Genomic DNA, 23,386 nt, shown 5'->3' with positions numbered 1-23,386 from the left:
TTTGTCCAGAGTTGTTATTGAAGAGTTTGTTTATGTTACATTGGCCTGATAGGTGATTTAGTTTAGTGTGTGGTGCTTATATAAAAGTAGCTTTCAACCATCCGATGTGATGTATTTCAATCAAATGGGCACTTCACTCTAAAAGGTTGTTAGCCTATAGTCAATTGTAGCAGGAAATTATTTAGAAAATAAAATCTCATTAGCATCAGCTAATCAGCTAACACGAGAGTGATGATTTTATAAGGAGATTCTCTGCAAAATACTAGTATGCAATATTATTATCAGCCTCGTATTTTGTTAGATAGTCAGCACAAGCATTCCCTTCAAGAGTATGAAATATTTGAATTCACCTTTCTCTAGAGAGAAATTCTTTAATATTTTGAAAAATCATGATATATTGATATCAAACATTAACACATTTTGAAATAAGCTTTGATGCTGAGTTTTTAGGTCATACGCAAACCAAGATATAACATCATTAGTTTAATATGAAGGATGTTGGAATAATCAATGTTACTCGCAAAATCGTGAACTCAAGCACAATAAGTATTTCGAATCAATCCACCAAAATTTGAGGTGATAGGATTGCTTAGGCTACTGTTACTTTTGTGTGCATTTTTCACGTTTGTGTGCATTTTTCACGATCGTTCTCATTGGATAAGACATATTATGTTTGAGAAAACATTTATCTAACATATTAGCATAATTCATTGTAATGAGTTTCAAAATATATGAATATACCACTGCTTTCACAAGACATAGTTTGTTCTTATTGGGCTACAACCACCGAAAAATAGCCAAAAAGATTGAGCTATAATCGATGCCATGTATAACTCAATCATACAAACTATCCCCACAGAAGAATAATGGATCCAAGAAGTCAATAGATTATTAAAAGCGATTATCAAATTCACATTCTCTCAAGAAATATAGAGTTGTCTCAGCGTCCTGATTGTATCTAGGATATAAATTTGTCTGAAGCATACCACAATGGCAGAACATTAATCTCATAGAAAGTGACTTATGTAAAGCCGTCTAAAGGAAGAATTCCACCTTAAGAGGAAGAATATGCCACACCCACTTCCTAGAGTTATTGTATGTTGTGTTTTGAATACAATTCAAGTTTGTTGAACCAATTATAACCATATTGAGCAGTATAGATACTGTCTAAATTGTCTTTCTTGATTAACGGATCAGGCACCAGAGAATTCAAACAAATGATAAGTGCTTTCAAACTTGCCACAAACCAACATGAAAAATATTAGTATAAACTAAAGATATTGTTGAAAAAGTTTGATAGTATTCTATTAATACTTTGTTTAAATTAAAATCAATTGTGATGGTAAATTGAATATTTTAAATTGAACATTAAAATTGTGGTATTCAATCAATTTTTTGTTTTGCAACTTAAAACCCATTGTGAATTTTACCTTTTTAGGGACACCTTTTATTTTAACCGTTTCGGACGGTGGTTTCAAATCTGTTGTTTTCGGATAAGCAATCTTCCTAATTTGCTCTTTAATGTGCAATTTTATAACGTCATCAGCTTTCATAAATCTCTCGGGTCATTTTCCATTCGGTCATGATAGATATATTTGATTTATCATCCTTTCTCACACCATCATCATCAAAACAGAGTCGGGTTCAGTGAGTACAAACTTCGTTCATACAAATTGGTTTTTCATGCTTTAGCTTCTATGAAATTAAACAAGAACATGGAAGACTGTAAGTCTTCCTAAGTGTACATCCAAAATTTAAGCTATCAGAGCCTGTTTTATCTGCTCGTTTGGCTTTGTTAAAAATAAAATCGACCACCGCCCGAGATACATTGCTAACCAACTGTGAGTAAAAGATGTTGTATTTGAATCGATGTTCTAACACAATAATGCTATGACCAAAAGACGTGTGTATATCATTATGTTGGTTTCATAGCACTTGGTTCACAGCATCTCAATCTCGACAAAAATCACCTTTACTGTTCCCCAACCAATTCTTAGGTATATCATGTGTGGATTCAAATATGCTAATTGTTGTATTGCCAAAATGTTGAATCTGATCGGTCAATGCACATACAATCTTCTCTTTAACATGATCCATAATCATTTCCTCAACATATTTCAACAAATCCAGATATATCATACACACGCTCCTGAAATGTAGAAAAAATTCAACATATAATTCTTTTGTGGAAGAATTTATTATACCATTTTGTGCATCCATTATATTTTCCACAAGCACACTAGGTCTGACAACTTCACCATCTCCACTTTTGACTTGTTTCGTACCAACCACAAATTTTACTCGACTTTTCACATTTTTGGTTATGTGATACTTTCAAAGTAATGCGGAAGAAGTAGAAAACACTACTGCAATCGAATTCATCAGTGTGGTGTTGCGATAAGTGATTGTGACTTGTGGCATATTTTTTGGTTTTTCCACATAGCCTTGCATATTTCCAAATCCCATGTAACATTGTCCTTTTTTTTCGGATTCAAAAAATGCAAAACCGATTGAACAAGTCATCTCCGTAGAAGTGACCCCAACAATTTTCAAAAGTGGAAGTGTATACTTGTTTGTTTTGTATGTTGAGTCAGTTATGAGCACAGAAGAAAAGATGTTGAACAACTTTACGGAATCAAGATGACTCCAAAATATATCTCGAACGAGAGCTTTATCATCACAAACTCTGTAACTCGAAACATGGTCGTCATCTTCCAAAAGCTTCAACAGTTGTTGCATCTCAGATATTGGTCCTCTTACCACCTCGTTGTCTCGAGCATACATATTATATATTTGCTTGATATTTGAAATATTTAGAGTTTTTTTTTTGTTTCAAATACGCAAGTATGTTTTTTGGTGCCACCATGTTTTATGTCATGTCTAAAACAAGTCACTCTCCTCTAGAATAATCTAACATACAATGGGATGACCGACTAGAGAGTCATCCAAGCCATGATTATGCATACTAGAAATCACTTTAAATTTCCCTATCTCATCCGCTATACTATATCCGTGCAATTTAAACAGACACTCACATTTCCTCGTTTCCGTGTCATATCGTTTCAACTTCTTAATCTTTGGTTGGCACATGCCACTTCTACCGCATACCATTGTTACAAATGCTTGTCTTCTATCCGAACCATTGTCGGACCTTCCAATTACAACGCCAAACCCCAATTTCCAACCTCACTACAGATCCGCTGTAGCATATGTTCACAAACAAAAAATATTTCTTTATTTGTAAGTTGTGCACGCACATCTACCTCAACAACAACTAGTTGAGCATCCAATTCAATGGCGGATCTAGAACTTTTCTATGGTGGGGGCTTAAAAATAATGGATATATTTTGACTAAAGAAAAGTATTTCAAATTGTTCCAAAATACATAATATAACGACAAAAAAAGTTAAAATAAAAAAAAGCTTACAATTGTCCTCTACGAGTTTTCATATTTTGAAAATGTTCAATGATTTTTTCATTGTCCACTTCATCAAATATGTCACTCTCTACGAGCTTACAATTGAACTCTTGAATGAAATAATGGAAAGAGAAGAAACAAAAAAAGTGTTATGTCAAAATGTGAGAGTAAACTGTAAGAATTGTGAGAGAATGTGAATAAAGTTAAGAGAGAGAATGAGTGGAGATTGTAATTGAATTTGAAAAGTTAAAACAATTAAAAAAATAGAAATAATAAATGGTAATAATTAAGAAAAGAATTTGAAGAGTTAAAGTAGGATTGGGTAGTTACATAATACACATTAGTGGGTTTGTTGGAGTTATATGAGGGCTGAACAAATAATTAATACTAATTATTAAAAGACTTTTTTTTGCTTTGTGGGGTCATGAGCCCCCACTCTCCTCAATGTGAATCTGCCCCTGATCCAATTTAACATCATTATTCGCTTATTTTGGTTGAACGTCATTATTCACTTTATCCAGTTTAACATCATGCTCCACTTTGACCGGTTTAACATCCACACTCACAGTAGCTTTGAGAAACATATTTGGGTACACCGTATCTATTACCACCAAAAACAAAAAAAAACAATGTGAATATCTCTGAGCAATTTCGGTGATGATCTTTCATACCACCTAGAAATTCGTCTAGAGATGCATTTCTAGATTCAAGATTCATTTTCCAGCTTAAAAAATGGATTAATGCAAGGAACGAGGGATCAAAATAATGATTTATACATGCAATTCCAACTTCTTTTACTCCATTTAAAGTGATGAAATACACGAAAAATATTTTGGTGGTGAAATGATGATTGAGAATGAGAGAGTTTTTCGAGGTATTTTTTGTTGCAATGGTTACTTGCTTTAGCATGAAGAAGAAGCTCATGTAAGAAGGTGTTTTATCAACCTTCTCGCTGGATATTTCTAGAGATGCATCTTCAAAAATATCACTGAATCATTTTTAAAATCAGTTGAGTGAATAACAATACCACATATATAAGTAAAATGTATTTCGGAGATGTATTTTCGAATACACCCAAACAACGTACGAAGATGTATCTTCACATTTAAAAAAAAATGAAATAAAATACAGAAAAGAGAAGATAGACGTGGTTTTAAGTGCATACGAAAATACATATTCAAACACCTAAAAATAAAACTATGCTGGTATAAAGATATGAAAATAGTATTTCCCAAAAAATTTCTATAATTTTTGGCGCTTTTTCCCCCCACATTCCCTCCACGTTGCCCAAATGACATTGTGCTAAAATTCACGCCCGAAGCGCACGGCTTTATCCTGCACACCTCAAAACACGCGAATATAGAAAAAAGTAACAGAAAGAATCAACTTCAACCTTGCTACTCCAATTCTACTGAACTCTTTCTGGTACGTTTTCTCCCTCTCTTCAACTCTACACAGAGGTCAATTCTCATAAATTCTTCATCTGTTCATGCTTTTCCCTCGCAATTTCTCTATACTGTTTTCCCCTTCACTTCCAATCGACAAATTCTGAAACCCTAAAACCATCTCTGAAACGGTTTTTACTTTGGTTTATCGTTCAGCTACTTGATTTTGATGCTAATAAGTAGAATATCACTTCGCTCCGTTGTTTCGAGCATGTTTTTCATAGCTGTGATCCTTTTTCTGGTTTTAGAGCCGAAATTACTTCTGTGTCGTTTATGAGCTTACCGTTGCGTCACTAGTTCTGTGAATGTGCTATATGCTTAAATCATGAAGGATCGTGAATTTTCAATTCGACTGTGAATTTTGACGTTATATTTGTTTTCTGTTTTTGCATATATACCTCTGCTGCTGTTCGAAAATGCTTGTGTAGAATTTTGGAGTGTGTTTCTTATAGAAGTTTATTTGTTTGCTCTTGTAGGTTTTGCTTATGATAGTTTCATCATGTTCATTAAGCAGGTAATTGTGCTTTGATACATGTATTTATTTTCGCTTGCATTTACGTCTACAGTTCTACTGTAATATAACATTTGGTTTTATTATTTTTCTGTATTTCAACTTTCTTCTTTGGAGATATCCTTTATATTGTTGCCTTATGGAGTTTGTTCCTTGCTAAATGGACTTCTGATGTAGTTGTATTTTTATAATTTTTTAAGGTTGTGATCGAAGGTTTCAAGAGTTATCGAGAGCAAATTGCCACCGAGGATTTCAGTCCTAAAGTTAATTGTGTTGGTAATGATTTTATTGAAAAGCTTTTGCACGAATTCGTCTATTGATTCTGCATAATCCTTTGAAATGCATGATGTAGGCATTTCATCTATGACATGTCTATTATATAATGATAAATGAAGCATTGATGAGAGAATAAGATGAATTAACTGTATTGAATTAACAGAATTCATAGCGAGTTAGTTAGACAGTTATAGAGAGGCTTAAGTGAGTAGTGACAGCTCACCATAACAAACTAATACTAACCTCTAACTAACTAGATAGAAGTTAGTTAAGACTAACTTCTAGTGTGACTTAATATACTCTAATAATGTAATGATGGCTTCTCAATAACGTATGAAGTTAATAGAATGTCACATGAAATTAGTCAAGTTTCGTTTGGGTACATCATAGCTTGTAGAAATATAGTAAGTTTTTTTTTTGATGAGAATGAGTGATATTTGTTGGCATAGTTTGTACATTGTTATTTTAAACAGTTGCAGATAGACATACATATAGTATTAGTCTTGTTATGATCCCATTCTACAATTCTTTTTAATTTTAGGATGAAAGGAAGTTTTATGAGAAGAGTAGCTCAGATGTTGACACTATAGTATTGTCTCAATAGTAACAACATGGAGAGAAACAGAAATACTCATTACAAATTCATAGCTTGCCGGTTTCATGTTTGAACAAGGAATACTTCTAAAACAACCCACTATCTTAGCACCACGAAACACCCTCTGACCCATGTAAGGTGTAGCAGTGGCAGTTTATCCCCCAACCATAACATTGAGTAATTGCAAAATCTGCACACTTCCGCAGCATCGGAGTAATGTAGGACTGGTTACTAGTATTGGTTGAGAAGTGTATGACTACATTTTTATTAGAAAATGCTTTATTAAGGTTGTAATTCTGGAATAAGCTGTATGTTTTTGATTCCACTGAATATCTTTATCCAAAATCCAAACAAAAGACTTCACTTTAGAACAAACTCTTGGTTCCATTTCCTAATCGGGGCTACTGAAAGGTGTTGGGGCTCCTAACAAAAGGAATCCTGTTAGGAAGATGAGTTAGATAGTAGGGTTTTTACCAAAATAAGATTTACTTGTTAAACTATTTCTGGAAGGGGGCTAGCCAAAATAATCCTATTTGTGAAGTACATTTTTTGTTCACTACATTCTCTTCATTTTCATTACTTATTTATACTCTGATGATTCTTCTTCCATCTAATTTAATGTGAATTTGTTTCAAAATGTTATTTTGCATCTTTCATGTTTAGGTTAAATTAATGGGCATTCATTGTATATCTTAGTAACATCAATATTATTTATTTGCTATTTTTTTTTTTTTTTTTGCAGTTGGTGCTAATGGATCTGGCAAAACAAATTTTTTCCATGGTACGGGAATTGTTATTTTCCGTGCCACTATACTTATTACTTCTCCAGCTTTCACTATTTTGTGAAGTTGCTCACCTTGAATTTGACACTTGTTTTCCCCACTTTTCTTTTGTATATAGCCATTCGTTTTGTATTGAGTGATCTCTTTCAGAACCTTCGCAATGAAGATAGGCATGCCCTACTCCATGTATGGCACAGTTCAAACTTCCTTTTACATTTCTAATGTTGTGGTTGCTACCTATCACCAATCAACAGTAGAATCAATCATACTTAAATGATTATTTCTCTTTACAGGAAGGGGCTGGACACCCGGTTTTATCTGCTTTTGTGGAGATCGTGTTTGATAATTCAGACAATCGTATCCCGGTAATATTTTTAAAATAATAGTTTCATTTCTATTTGTTAAGGATATTTCTGTTAAGCCTACCTGCCAGTGGTTCTTTCTGTTAAGCCTTCTAACTTCTCTCCTTACTTTCCTTCCTTCATACCTTGCTGTCCCTCCTTCTGGAGACTTGTGTTCTCAGGCCTATTATCCTTTTTCTCCTTTGATACACATACTTAACGGGTCTGTCATTGTGCATAAGTTGTATCCTGTTGCATGATTGCTATCGCAAAGAAAATGACTTTATCCAGAAACTTTTGATAGACCATTTATGTGAAGATTCTGATATGTAATTTTTTCTGGCGTTCTTTATTATATCAATCTCTATCTTTCTAAGTGGCGTATGGTTGGGTATTTATCTGTTCTTTGCACTGAGTTTTACGCCATGGGTTTTCCTAATTAATTTACGTATCATTTTTAGCTCATTTGTTTTCTATGTCGAAGTTTTTTATTCTTATTCCATGTATGGATGTTTTTGGCATTGTTCTCGGGGTTTTTGATTGTACCTACTTCCTACTATCTCCCTCAAGTTGAGAAGTAATTTGATAAATTAATGATATGGTTTTCTAGGGTCGGCCTGAGTTTTATTTGAAAGAATTTCTAATACAATTTCATTTGTTTATAACTTGCTTTATATTAAATATCCTTTTATCTAAGTTGTTTGCAAAATCTCTCGTTCTGTGCTTGGCGATGTACTTATTTTTACATAGCACCCTATGAGCTTTCCTTTTTACTTACTTTATCATTTATGTGCTTTATCTTTGATAACCATATATTTGCAAAATTTGTGCATGTACACTATCTTGGTATATATTTTGGTGAATAGGTTGACAAGGAGGAAGTGCACTTACGCCGGACAATTGGTTTGAAAAAGGATGAGTATTTTCTAGATGGGAAACACATAACGTGAGTGTAATAGATTAAGACATAGAGGCACATACTATAAATTCATTTTTTATATTAAATTGACATTTTATCTTATGTTCTTTGGTTATTTTGAGTATTTATTTACCTGTCCTAAAGAAAGATGATAAACAATTTGCAGAAAAACTGAAGTGATGAATTTACTGGAAAGTGCTGGGTTCTCTCGCTCAAATCCATATTATGTTGTACAACAAGGAAAGGTATTGGTGCAGGCTGATGGTGCTGCATTAGGTTTTTAAAATTGCTATGTTGATAGGCTTTGAAGTAATTACTAAACTTGCTCATTTCTTGCTCTTGCCTAGATAGCATCCCTAACCTTGATGAAAGACTCTGAGCGATTGGATTTACTGAAGGAAATAGGTGGTACTAGAGTTTATGAAGAAAGGCGTCGTGAAAGTTTGAAAATAATGCAGGATACAAGCAAGTCTTTCCTACTTTTTATTTTTAAATTTCTGATTTCTTAAGTTTAACTTGTTGTTATAGATTTTGTTAATATCATGTCTTTTGCTGTGAGACAGGTAACAAAAGAAAACAAATTATCCAAGTTGTACAGTATTTAGACGAGAGGTTGAAGGAACTAGATGAGGAGAAAGAGGAACTTAGACAATATCAGCACCTTGACAAGGAGAGAAAATCCTTGGAATATGCCATATATAACAAAGAAGTTCAAGATGCTCGGCAAAAACTTGCAGAGGTTATCCATATTAATGTTTCCACATTTATTATAATTTTTGAATGATTTTTTTACCGTGTTTTATCTGTGAATCTATTTCTTCCTTGATGGTTGGATTGTCAATCACGTCCATTTTGGTGATGAAATGTTGTTTTTCTTTATTCTTCTTGATGTATAGTTCAAAATCAATGCTGAGGTAAGACTGAAAATGTTATAATAAGTTCGTAAGAAGACCTTCATTTTGTTTTCAATTGATATTTTCTTGTGTGTAGTTAAATAGACAGAGTGCATATACTTAAGTACTCAAGATACCTCCATCAGGTGCCCGGCTGTCAATTGTTAGACTTAGGGATTGCACAGACAAATGTGTAGGTTTTAATAATGATAACAATTCTGGACTAAACCAGAAATAGGATACAATTTCAGAATTTTGGATTGGACCTAACACAACTTTACAAAACCTGTTTGCAAGGTTAAAACTGCCCCCAGACATGTTCATGCCATATCTCATCCAATGTGCGATTTTTAACACACAACACAATTTACAATCCTAAAACCTAACAGAGTCAGATAGTTATCCTCTCTTCTGATAAAAATAACTGTCCTAACTGCTTAATAAAATAACTGCCTTTCATTCACTTAACTGTCACCAGTAATTCCTTTTTTTTTCCTTTGGACATAAACTTTAAAAAGCCTCGTATCATAGACTAGCCTGTCATCAATTTGCAAAGTGGAGGAAAGTAACAACCTTGATGAAAGTAGAAACCAAACAATGTTATCAAATATGAATGGTGGACCATGACCGAAGGGCCCAAATTCCAACCTTTTAAGCTTCCATTTCTGCTATGAAGCGCCATGGTGCTGCTGCTTTTCACAAATTTGCCATAGCGGTTGTCAAGAAATCTGCCAATTAAATTCACGATGGAAATCCGCCACTTAAATGCACTGAACATTATAGTAGTAGCAAATTAATGATCTTCCAACTTAGTTGACTTCTCTAAATTTGTCACGTTTTAGAGAGACCAGACTACTAAAATCATCTGTTTCTCTTACCCAAATCTTCCGCTTCTTAGTCTTCTGTGCAGTTGGCTACTCTGTTCTGTTACCCCTCCCTTTTTCTCCTGTAATTGTCTCTCATCTCTATTTCATCCTTTTCCATTCCCAATCAGCCTTACATCCCTGCTCCTTTTTTTTTTCCCTACTATGGACTTTGTAAAATGCTCTCGCTTATTCAATGCAGTTATTTGTTTAAATTGTACACTAAATTTTTGTTGTTGGTCTTTATAGATCAATCAAAAATCAAGATGTCAAATTTATACCGTTCTAGTCTTTTATGCATTTTATTCTGGTTTTACTATATTGGATTTCTGGTGCCTAAAGGTAATTGCTTGACTCGTGGTTCTAGATAGAAGAAGCACGGACCAAGGTTTCCGAAATATCAGCAAAGAAGTATAACGAGGTTCTTGATGCACATGAGAAATCCAAAGATTTGGATAGTAATTTGAAAGATATTACAAAGGAACTTCAAAGCTTTATCAAAGAAAAAGAAGTTATTGAAAAGCAACGAACAAAAGCATTAAAGAAGCACACAGAGCTTGAGCTTGATGCGAGAGACTTACGAGAGAAGATTTCTGGAAATATCCGTGCCAAAGTATTATTCTAATGATGATATAATGCTATGAATTCTTTTAAATGGTTTAGTTCTGTTCATGTTTTTACTTTTACCTACGTGGTTTCAGGAAGATGCTGCAAAACAACTGAAGATACTTGAGAATAAAATTCAAGGCTCAATGGTTGAACTGGACAAAATCAGCCCTTCATACGATGATCTAGTTCAGAAAGAAAAAGAAATTACCAAGCGGTATGCTGTGGTTGTACTTGTCTACTGATATGCTTCAGTAAAATATAATTTATTTAACCTTCCTGGTGCATGCATCTTGACCTCCTGTTTTGTTTGTTAATGTTCTTCCCATATATGTGTGTGTGTGTGTGTATGTTTCTCAATTAACAATAAAATTTGGAGTAGTTAGGATACATGACAGAAATATCATTTATCTTTCATATATTTGTACTGTTTTTTATTTGAATCTTATCACTTACAAGATTATGAATTGTTAGAATAATGGAGTGCGAGAAGAAACTCAGTATACTCTATCAAAAGCAAGGACGTGCTACACAATTTTCAAGTAAAGCTGCTCGTGATAGGTGGCTTCAAAAGGAGATTGATGATCTTGAACGGGTGCACTCTTCAAACACAAACCAGGCAAGTATTCATTAATGGCAGCAGTTCTGAATTATGGACAAAATACTATTTTTTCTTTGACGTAGAGTTATCACCTTTTGTTTGGGCTATTAACCAGCTTTCTGTTAATATTTTGAGCTCCATTGCATATACATTTTTATGCATAATGGATTAATATTATTAGAGAATAGAATGAAGTAAAAGATCAGTGGAAATTCAACTTGCAATTACTATTCAAACAATATCTTGTAAGCTTATCAGTCATTGTAAATTCAATTAAGGATCACATATAATATTAAGGAACCCATGTAATATTGTTGTTGTCAGAAGGCTGAGCACCACTGAAATATAACCGTTTCTCCCAGAGGCACAAATACTTCACTTTGATTCTCTTTTTGCTTTTGGGTGGCAGAGGTAGGTCAATCGGTTTGAACTAGTTGAGCTAAATGTTAAAAGAGTTGGAGGTCCAGGGTTCAATCTTTGGCAAAGGTGTAAATATAAGGTGTAAATATAATACTAGCTACTAACAATTTGCCATTAAAAAAATCAAGATGGAATACATCTACTTTATATTCTCTTCACCGTATGCTTCATAGAAACAATTTATATGCTATGAGGAATACATGTTTAAATGAAATCCAATTGAATTTTTTATGAACGTTTTATGTTTATTATTTCTTATGAATCAAAAAGCAGAAGCCAGCTAACTTTTGCTTTTGAAATCTACTTTGCCTCAGATTATGAAGGCTGCCCTCCTAAGCTACTGTCAGTTTCTTATAAACAGGCTTTCAGCACTCTGTCAAACACTGGAAATTTGTTACTTGCTCTTATAATGATTAAAGCCATAGTAGTAAAAGTAATCTCTAATTGCTTGTAATGCAAGTTTTTATATAGACTAGTTATTAAGAGTTGGATTATATACATAGGTTTTTCATACTTCCCACTTCCTAAATCCCATGTTATGTTCATACATCTTATTGGCTATTCCACTACCTTCATAAAATACTTGTATTATTAAGATTGATTTATTAAATTGTGTCGACCGAGTATTTTGTGAAGGTAGTGGAACTTTAAGTATAGTCAATAGTATGCTATAGCCCATTTAAAAAAATAGTGTCTTATAGTGCCGAAGCAGCCCCTGGGTTATACAGAACAAGCTGTTGCGGCCGCTAGTCTAAATTAAGGCAGTTGTGGTGAGATAGAGAGTAAGAACTAGTAGTACTTTTGAAATTAAAAAAACCAAAATAGTGCAACCACCAGAACAAGGAGTTGAGTTTTCATTTAATGGTCATGCTAACAGGTGCCCTAAGGAATACCCGTCAAATACTTGTAAAACTGTAAATGTAATAAATACACAATTTTATATGCAAAAGTTACCTCTTTTGATTACTTTAACAATGCTCAAAGGATACTTGTTAGCATTTTCCTTTATTTATATATACATATACAGTTTACATGATATAAATTGTATACGAGTTCTAAAAGTACAGCCATCTCGCTTTCCACTATCATTTTATAGCATTATTGCGGTTGGCTTCTGCTCCACTATGCCGCGTTTATGTAACACTCTAATCAATACCCCTTATCATTGTCCTTTACTGTTACAGAAACTTTGGTCTCTTCTATCATGCTTTCTTTCATGTTTTTGATTTTTGCTTTGCACCACAGGAGAAGAAGCTGATGGAAGAAATTGAACGGCTTAAGGATGAAGTCCATGGTTGTGATGAGAATATCCAGAACCGTAGATTGAATATTACTTCTATGGAATCTCGAATTACTCAGTCACGTGAAGGATTTAATACTTATAAAGAAAAGAGAGATATGCTTCATGACAAGAGGAAGTTCGTATATTCTGTCGTTTTTTGTGTTTTTTGTGGATGAAAAAAGAATCATAAAACAGAAGTTAGTGTACAATGAAAGTGTAGGATGGATTGCAGCAAAAACTAAGAGGAGAAAAAGTGCATTACTTCTTACTTTTCATTGTCAATGAGATATTTCTTACAAATTGATATTATTATATTATAGGTCTTTATGGAACCAAGAGAGTCAACTAACTGCTGAAATTGATAAACTGCGAGCAGAAGTTGAAAAGGCTGAAAAGAGTCTTGATAATGCAATTCCTGGTGTGAGTAGCCCATCTTAAAAGCTTCTTTTAACATGATATTTCTTAATGCATAAAATATAAAGGTCCCTTGTGTATTCCTAAGACATTGCACCTTTCACTACGTGTGAGGTGATCTGTGCTTGTTTATTGCATATTATTGAAATGCGATACTAAGAGGCATTTGAATAAACTGTGTATCTTGAAAAGCACTATAGAGACTTTATTATATATAGAGAGATTTACAGTTAAAACATGCTATAGTCGATGTGAGACTATTCTATATACAAATATCAAGACATATAATATCAACACATAGACTTTTAATCTCAATGATTTGTGCATACTACATACCCTGTCTGAAAGAAATAAACACGTGTTCATAGATGTAAATTTATGTCATTCTAAAAATAAAGAAATACTCCCTATGATCCCATTTATAAGAAAAAGTTTACTTTTTAGATACATTGAATAAATAATGTATCTGGACAATTATTTATTCAATGTGTCTAAAAACGTAAATCTTTTCTTATAAATGGGACCGGAGGTAGTAATATTTACTTTTTCTCTAGGTGTTTTTACAACTATCTTTACTTCATATAGATGCAATAACTTCTAGTCCAAAGAAACTGCAGAGACTCTTTACCTCCAAAAGTGATATGACATTTAAGTGATAAATGAAGTAAAGTGATTCTACTCTGTGTTGGCAGTACGTCTTATTTTTTAAATATGCTAAAATGGGTAACCTGTTGCTACAAATATCCCACCGTGAAGGGGTCAAAAGAAGAGTCAAACCTATTATGGTATCCCACCGTGGAGGGGTCAAAAGAAGAGTCAAACCTATTATGGTTCTCAGTGTTTTGTGTATCTAAATATTGAGCAATGTTGACTACTTAACACTTGATAAAAGTGTACACTATTATTCTGTCCAGTTTGGAGATGATCTGTTATGATGATGTTTCTCTAGACCTATTCTGGGGGTAGCTTGGCATTATTATACATTACCATGTTTGACACTCTACTACAATATGCAGGATGTTAGAAGAGGGTTGAATTCAGTTCGGAAGATCTGCAAAAGTTATAACATTTCGGGAGTTCACGGTCCAATTATTGAGTTGCTGAACTGTGATGAAAAATTTTTCACCGCTGTTGAAGTGACTGCAGGAAACAGGTCTCCCTGTAATTCTTTGAATAGATATGTTTTACCATGTGTCACATTCATAGTGTTTTGGATACGGGGATGGGGTAGATTTGGCACATCCATAGCATGTAGTTTTTAATTTTATCAACTCTAGTATTTGTTCCTGGCCTGATCTTCTTATTGGTTTTTATAAATTTATATATTTGACTTGATTTCTTAATTTAACTTTGTTTTAACAGCTTATTTCATGTGGTTGTTGAAAATGATGACAAGTCAACTGAGATAATTAAACATCTTAATCGACAAAAAGGTGGACGCGTTACATTTATTCCACTTAACAGAGTAAATGCTCCTCATGTCACTTATCCACAAAGTTCTGATGTCATACCTCTTTTAAGGAAATTGAATTTTAAACAAGACTACACTCCAGCATTCAGCCAGGTACTTCTACTCAAGTGTTATTTCTTATTTTCATATGGATATATGGCTCGGTGTCTTTAGTTGCTATGTATTAAATAACTTAATTCTTAAATGGTTTATCTGGTTTCATCATAACATGATAAAATTGATGCAAGTGAAATGTGTTGAATTAGGACAATGTGATATTAAAGGATTATTGTTTTATTTATAGGGGTTTTTATATTACTATTAATAATTTAGAACTGTCTTAATTTTGAAATAACAAGTTAAGGGAAGGTTCCTCAAGTGCATGGGTGCTTATCATATTTTTTTTATCCCCATTGGGTTATTATTACCCTTCGGGTTCCTTTTGTTATTTAGATAATTGGTTTTAATGGAATTAGTATAATTAGTTTGTTGAATTTGAATCCCTAGGATTTTGTTGGATTCTAAGAATTCATGGTTATTGTTGATTTTCTTCCTCTTGATTGTTTGAGTATTCTATTCTTTTAGTGAAACACATATCTTGTTTAAATGAATTTATACCCACTTAAAATTAGAGGGTATACAGTTGGTAGTTTGCACTATTAGGTTCTTATATTGGGTCAAAGTTATCCTTACAAAACCGGTTTGAAAGGTGAAGGATTTTTCATTTGGACACTAAAATTAAAGGTAGGTTTGTAAGTTTCATTTAATTATTTTAAAACACAAATATAAAAAATTCCCTTTTCTCTTTTTAGTAAGTTGCTTCTTTGTCCGTCTACCTAACTCATCCTTACAAAACGGAAACTGGTTTGTAGTATTAGGGGTGTCTCTATTTATAAACTCTTTTCTAGTCTTCTCTCTTTTCATTGTGGGAGTTGAGCTTTTTTCAGTACCGCCCTTAGGTTCAACACTATTAGTTTAGTGCGTGGATTATTTGGAGGCTGGTCTGAATTGATAGACTTTGATACTATCATAAGTTTTATATTTGACCTAAATCACACTTACAAATTTGGCTTGTTAGACGAGGGACGCCTCTGTTTATAGATTAATTTTAGACCTTATCTATTTTTAATGTGGGATTTAGGTTTATCCCAATAGTTCCAAAGTGGGTACGTGAGCAGAGAAATTAGCGATCTTATTATGGACGATGCATATTTAAAAACAAATTTAAGAAATTAAACAGATTAAAAACACTATTTTGGGGGACTAAAGACAGTAATTAGCATATTTTGGGGGACTAAGAACATGTTTAAGCTCTTATTAATTTAGAGTGTCTAAGACTGAGTCACACCTAAAGTAGTCTTCAGGTTTTTCCAAGGAATCACTTTCCAAGAGGAGCATTCCAAACCTAAATATTACATCCTCTACATCAATGATGTCATCCTTATAGTCATATAGTTACACTAGATTTTCCTCAACATCAATTTTGATATTTTTATTAGGTATTTGCTAGAACAGTTATCTGCAAGAATCTGGATGTGGCTTCAAAGGTAGCTCGAACGAATGGTTTGGACTGCATAACACTGGAAGGTTTGCCTAACTCTCTGCATGTGTCTGCCTAGTGTGGATGATGAAATATTTTGTTTTGACAAATTGTTGACTGTCTCTTTACAGGTGATCAAGTAAGCAAAAAAGGTAGTATGACTGGAGGATTTTATGATCACAGACGATCGAGATTGAAGTTTATGAACATGATTAAGCAGAATGCTGACAATATTCACGATAGAGAGGAACAATTGGAGAAAGTTAAGTTTGAGATACAAGATATCCTTTAAATTAATGTTAGTAAATATAAACTTTGTACGTTTTCCATTTTTAGGTTAGAACAAATTTTTTATTAAATATAATGAAACGGAGCAAACAAAGTAAATCCGGATGATGTTGATTATCATCAACTGTCTGAAAGAAATAGCTCTAAGAGTGAGAAGAGAAACCATTTGGTTATGTGTGTCCAACTGTCATATTTACCTTTTGCTTTTGATTTATTTTCGTTATGTAATAATACGTGTTTTTGGTTTATATCGAGGGAGATGTGATATGTTGTCTGTAAGTTTCTGTGATTAGCTTCAACTTTTACAAACAGTTATTTCGTTTTGGTTTGACCATTATTTTTTCTGGTATCTTGGATATATTCACAGTGCTGTCTTAAATCAAAGTTTTTTTTTTTTATGAGTTAAGGTGCATTTGCATGATAAAATTCTTTATTAGAAATGTGGCAAGCTGAGCTGAAGAAAATAAAATGTTCCACCTGTGTTTTATCACATGTAAAGTTGTGCAGAACTTGCTTATTACTGCACTTTGTTGGTTCTATATGCCTTCACAGAATTTTAGTGTTTCTTTTGGTTTTTATTACATGGTTTCCTACACTTATTTCATGCATGGATGATGATTAACTTTTCCTTTTATATCATTCATTGTTCTATGTTATGCTAAAGTTTTTGAGGCTCTTGATTTTCTTTTTACGCGGTAACATGAAATACCGCATATTCATTAGTTGTGATTCATTCTCTGATGCCTTTGCCGTTCCTTGCCGTAAAGCCATTTCCCCCTATGGTTTTGTTTTCACTGAACTGGTCTCACAGATAGACCAAGAGATTAACGAACTTGTTGCTGAGCAGCAGAAGGCTGATGCTCAATGTGCTCATTACAAATCTGAGATAGGAGAGCTTAAGCGGGACATTGAAAATTCTAACAGGCAGAAGCAAGTAGTTACTAAAGCACTTGCAAAGAAGGTGTTATTGAATTTCTCAGATTATACTCAATCATCACTCTCAAGTTTCCTTTCTATTTGTAGCTGCTTGTGAGATTGTTCACTGCTAAATTGCTAATTGATTATCTTTTTTTTTTCTTTCCAAAATTGCTTGTAGGAGAAATCACTTGTTGATGTCCAGAATCAGATTGAACAACTTAAGGCTAGTATTGCTATGAAAAAAACTGAGATGGCCACAGAGCTCATTGATCATTTAACACCGGAGGAAAAAAGGCTTTTGTCAGATTTAAACCCTGAAATCAAAGACCTTAAAGAGAAGCTTGTTGCATGCAAAGCTGAACGCATTGAGGTTCTTGAGTAAATTATATTGATGTTCATAATATTTAAAGAGCTATAGTCACCATTTTAACTTCAAATTTTGCAGATCGAAGCACGGAAAGCAGAGCTGGAAACTAATCTAACCACTAATCTCAGGAAAAGAAAACAAGAGCTGGAGGCTGTGATATCATCTGTTGATGCTGACTCTTTGGTTGTTGATGCTGAGTTGAAGAAGCGGGAACTAAATGATGCTAAAATATCGGTTGATGATGCATCAAGTCAACTTAAAAGTAAAAACTTCAGCCATGTTTTCTTTTATCTATATCTTGAAGCTCAATTTTTTGTTCCTTTTTGACCAAATTTTCTTCCTCAGGTGTTTCTGATACTATAAATAAACGAACCAAGCAAATAGCGAAGATCAAAGATGAAATGAATAAATTGAAGGTATTGCTCTTTTAAATTGATTGATGGTTATGTGTTGTTTGTTCATAATGTCGAACTTTTTTACATCAGTCTTTGGAGGACGAGTATGATAGACAACTTCAGGAAGAAGCTAAAGAATTAGAGCAATTGCTGAGTAGAAAAAATACAAATTCTGCTAAGGAAGAAGAATATACTAAAAAAATAAGGGAACTGGGCCCATTGACATCTGATGCTTTTGATATGTAAGGCCTGCCTTGCTGCTTATTTTTACTTTTCTTATTTTTGTGTTCAGAAGATCTATTATTTTATAGGGATACAATAAAAGACGAATGCTCTTCTGAAAAGAAAAGAAATGATAGTCAATTATAAAGCACTAAAGCACCTCATTTTCTCTATGCATGTAATTAATCTATGTAAACAGTCCATTAGCAACATTTCATTCTCACTTCAAAGTTTATAGTGTTGCTTCCTAAGAAAGCCTTGTGCTCTTGCTTCCAAAGTTTTCTGCCAAGGCACATTTTCTTGAAAAGCATATTCCTTTTGACTCCAGTGTCTTTTAAATTTGGCATGGCTAATCCTTGGACGGTTGCACCTATATAGACAGAAGTTTTGTCCAAGAAAAAGGCCAAGGGCATTTTCTATTTGTTATCCATATATTGACTGTGTTTTATATTTTTTAATAATACTTGCTGTCTAGATTTTTTCCTGTGATAAACTTGAATACGTTGCCTTGATATCTTAACCATTTCATTAAGATATAGAGTTGTTACAGTTTATGGTTTCTTCATTATAGTTTACCATGTTCTCTATTTTTGTTTATGCTGATTTTAGTTGACTCATTTCCTCTTATAATGGGGATTATAGGTACAAACGGAAGAATATTAAAGAGTTGCAAAAAAAGCTGCACAGTTGCAATGATAAGTTGCAAAAGTTTAGTCATGTCAACAAGAAAGCACTCGATCAGTATATAAATTTTACTGAACAGCGAGAAGAACTTCAGAAAAGGCAGGCTGAACTTGATGCAGGAGATGAGGTATACTGTCATTTCAGTTAAGGAAGTTCGTTATATTTCTTTCCGAATGTTGCTTGCTCTGCACTTTTATTATCTAAAAAGGTTTCAAGCAGTTGACCTTTCATGGCTGTGAAAGTTGTTGCATCTTTATGTGTTCATGGAGTCGGTCTTGTTGAATACTCACCTGCATGTGGACTAATTTATTTCTGTGATACTTTTCTTATTTCCATCCTCTGATGTATCATGCCCTGTAATGTAGTATTAATGTGATATTTGTTTTTTTGGCTTGGGTTGAGTGTACGACTGGTTCAATGCCAACTTTTGCAATTGTGATTGTATTGTATGCAACACCATCAAACACGAACACCTCTGGAGTAGACGTATTGTGGTGTCCGACACGCGTTGTAGTTCGAACATTCATTCTGACATAAAAAATGCTGTTGTTGCGGAAAAGTCGGACAAGTGTCCCAAAAATATGGTTATTTTTTTTTGCTTCGACACCTTTTGAATCGGTGTGTGACACTCGTACAACAAGTGTCGGGCAATTCAGACAAATGTCCAAATAAAATTATTATTATTATTTTTTGTTGCTTCCAAGTTCCAACACGCCTTGTACATTTTTTAACAAACCTCACACATGTAAATGGATAAATGAAGCTCAAATACTATTATAGATGCAACGGTGCTAAATTATTTGACCTTTTTGCCATTAAATAATTGCAGAAAATCAAAGAGCTGATAACAGTGCTAGATCAGCGGAAGGACGAATCAATAGAGCGCACTTTCAAAGGTGTTGCTAGGCATTTCCGAGAAGTATTTTCTGAACTTGTACAGGGGGGCCGTGGTTATCTGGTTATGATGAAGAAGAAGGTTTGTGGCTATTAAATAATATCTTAAATTCTCCCATCAAATCTTGTGATTGCATTGGATAGAAAAAGATGATGCTTATAGCTTGTTATCTATGATTCGTGTTGCATAATTTTTGAAAATATTATAGCAACATAGAACTATTATTTCAGTAGAAGAACACTCCTTTTGTAGGAGGAATACATTATGTCAATTTCTCAAATTAAGGAGTGATATAAACAATAATAAAAATAAATATCCGTCATGCCCAACCTTCTTATTAGATGCTCAAAAGTCAGTCTTGCTAATCTGAGTTAAATGTCTACTTTCTATTGATTTGAAGGCATAAGTGGCAAGCATAAAACTTTATGTCAAACTGCCTTATTTCTATTCAAAATTTATGAGAGGAATGGTCAGTGATAAATTGATATTTACCTTTGTCACTGTAACTCATGCACATGGTATTTCTATATTTTATTTCTTTTCCCTCAGGATGGTGATCTTGATGATGATGAGCAAGACGAGGATGGTCCCCGGGAAGCAAATCCAGAGGGGAGAGTAGAAAAGTACATTGGGGTGAAAGTGAAGGCAAGTGTTTTGATTTTCTTCTTCTTTATTTATATGTAGTGTTTGTGGTATGGGGTTTTTGTTTTTGAATGTTAAGAACCAGAAAATGGCAGTGTTTAGAATATTAATATTCATGTCTGGAGATATATTTTCAATTCTTGTCTTCTGGTTGGGCATTTAGAGAGAATTTACATTCAATTTGTAGCACAACCAAATAAAAGCAAAATTTGATATCATTTTACAAAGATGAGATCTGTTTCCTGAGCCTTTTCTGATTGTAAAGCCCACACATGTATTCTCTCTAGCACATTTTAGTTGGGAATTTGGGCTTCTTCAGTTGCTCCTGCATTGCTACAAAAAGTCGAAGGTTTGCATTCCTACTACCTGATATTCGTAGGCATTTTATACCTTGCAGGTCTCTTTTACCGGACAAGGGGAGACACAGTCTATGAAGCAGTTGTCGGGGGGTCAAAAAACTGTTGTCGCACTTACACTTATCTTTGCCATACAAAGATGTGATCCGGCTCCCTTTTATCTATTTGATGAGATTGATGCAGCATTGGATCCCCAGTACAGAACTGCTGTTGGAAGTATCCATTTTATCTATGTCTATTCTATCTTGTCATGTCCAATGTCTGTTCTTGCATTTTCCATCTGTATTTACTCCATGTTGTAGTATACTTTTATATTTGCTTTTGCTCTTTTAGCAAGGTGTTATCGCTTTGTAAGAAACATGCTCTTCCCGACTTAGTTAAGCTACACAAGGCTTGAATGGAGAAATACTTGTAGAAATGGTATTGGACCTGATATATGTATGGTAAGATATTAGGTGTCATTTGATCCATGTCAGTGGTAAAAGGCATTGGTTATTGTTAATTTATTATTGTTATATGGACTTCTTGTAATATTAATTAAAACTTTGTTCATGGTTGTGATATTCTGAGTGACATCTAAACCTTTTATACTGTTGTTCCTTTGGAGATCCTTGACTTCCATAGATATGATCCGGCGCCTGGCAGACATAGCAAACACTCAATTTATCACAACAACTTTCCGCCCAGAGCTAGTTAAAGTTGCCGACAAGATATATGGAGTGACACATAAAAACAGGGTCAGTCGTGTTAATGTTATATCTGAGAGTGATGCTTTGGAATTTATTAATCAGGATCAGACGCAAAATGCAGAATAAGGTAATATTATAACTTCACTATTTCCCTTTCCAATGTATGACCCTGTTGAACTCTCCCAGCTCTTATTTGGGCCATGCAAAATTGAAATAACTTGTATTTTTCATGTGCTAGACAAACTGGAAAAAAGATAAACGGAATTGGTTTAAACTTATTCCTTCCATTTTTAAACTAAACGTTAGCCATTTCAGTCAAATAAAAATTTGTTCAAGGCCTGTTTATGAAATGTTACTATTTAATTGAAATGAAAAGTTATTATTTGGTTTATATTTTCATTTTGCTCGTTTCACTTTAATAAAATATCATTTTTTTGCTTTATTTTTTATTTTAAAAGTTATATGTAGTAAACATTTTTTTTTTGGACAAAGTATATGTAGTAAGCATAAACATTGAAATTGATTGAAAATTTGTTTTACTGTTTTCTTGTGCGAATATTTAAAGTAAAAAACAAAATAAAAACAACACTGTTATAATTCAAAATGTAAACAAGACATGATAGTTGAAACCAAACAGCCCGTATGTCCTTTACTATTGATTACTAGTTTTTTGTAGACAGGGTTTTTGATTTACTATGGTTATGTTAATCATGAAATTTACTCGGTTAATAATAAACTTAGAAATTTACATGTTTTGATATTTTAATTTATGATAAAAAAAATTTGTTGTTTGATATGTTTAGTCTAAGTAGTGGAAGAAGGTTTAGTTGTTTGCTGATTTTCTTTGCTTTGAATTATATTAAAATTCAATTGAAAGAATAAACTTGCAATTTTTTGATATTAATAATATTCTAATATTGATGTTTTCATAACAAGTCAAATGCTTATTGAAATGACCTGATATTGTGATTGGCCAAGTTGGCCCATTCTATATTTAATTTAATTATTGGTACAATCATTATTTTTTTAAATATGTTTTGAAGTGGTTGTTTATGTACTATCAGGATTTTCTACCTGCATGATCTGACCTCAATCGGTCTTGGAGCCCTTCAACGTCAGCAGCATAGTTCTTGTCAAATTCTTCAACCTGCACTTTTATGCTTGTCAAATTCTTCAACTTCCACTTCTATGAAATGGTGCAACCTGCACTCTTATGCCTGTCAAATTCTCCAACTTTCACTTTTATGAAATGGTTCAACGTAGGTTTTAATATTTCAGAAATTTGACCGCCCTTTACTAAATTTGTAAATACTTTATGTTAATATCTTGTGTGGTGCTTACCATGGAAACCATAGATCCACGGGGAAGACTGGTTGATAGTATAGAAAGTTTTAGAGTTTCAAAGATCTTGGTATGTGAATATTTGATTTGGAATCCGTTTCATATGCAAAGTCTAAGAGCCTGATAAAATTAAATATCAAACTAAATTAAAACGCCCAAATTAATATTTTTTATTGATATTTTTATCATATTAAATTTCTTTAAATAAATATGTTTTAACAACTTATATTTTG

General features: G+C 33.3%; 1 protein-coding gene across 1 annotated transcript; it reads left to right on the top strand.

The window, feature by feature from the left end:
• The first annotated feature begins 4,724 nt into the window (after positions 1-4,724).
• LOC131615985 (structural maintenance of chromosomes protein 3) lies at positions 4,725-23,216 on the top strand. Its single transcript, XM_058887187.1, has 30 exons — positions 4,725-4,843; positions 5,340-5,377; positions 5,575-5,650; positions 6,988-7,026; positions 7,146-7,213; positions 7,321-7,392; positions 8,235-8,314; positions 8,454-8,532; positions 8,635-8,752; positions 8,851-9,026; positions 10,411-10,656; positions 10,745-10,866; positions 11,124-11,268; positions 12,916-13,088; positions 13,273-13,372; positions 14,383-14,519; positions 14,729-14,930; positions 16,316-16,403; positions 16,488-16,638; positions 17,455-17,605; positions 17,741-17,932; positions 18,008-18,191; positions 18,275-18,345; positions 18,415-18,566; positions 19,189-19,357; positions 20,060-20,206; positions 20,675-20,770; positions 21,165-21,339; positions 21,748-21,939; positions 22,877-23,216. The coding sequence occupies exons 2-29, from the start codon at positions 5,363-5,365 to the stop codon at positions 21,936-21,938; spliced, it is 3,615 nt and encodes a 1,204-aa protein (XP_058743170.1). The 5' UTR covers positions 4,725-4,843; positions 5,340-5,362; the 3' UTR covers position 21,939; positions 22,877-23,216.
• Positions 23,217-23,386: the final 170 nt, after the last annotated feature.

This window comes from Vicia villosa, linkage group LG7, assembly GCF_029867415.1.
Source record: "Vicia villosa cultivar HV-30 ecotype Madison, WI linkage group LG7, Vvil1.0, whole genome shotgun sequence".
NCBI classification, from domain to species: domain Eukaryota; kingdom Viridiplantae; phylum Streptophyta; class Magnoliopsida; order Fabales; family Fabaceae; genus Vicia; species Vicia villosa.
Note: the sequence above shows the minus strand (reverse complement) of the source record. Positions and strands in the feature narration are given on the sequence as shown.

Excerpts from the sequence above, each read along its gene's own strand:
- LOC131615985 (XM_058887187.1), top strand. Across the intron at positions 7,214-7,320 it reads ATAGGCATGCCCTACTCCAT|GAAGGGGCTGGACACCCGGT; the intron begins GTATGGCACAGT and ends TTCTCTTTACAG. Across the intron at positions 20,207-20,674 it reads TGGTTATGATGAAGAAGAAG|GATGGTGATCTTGATGATGA; the intron begins GTTTGTGGCTAT and ends CTTTTCCCTCAG.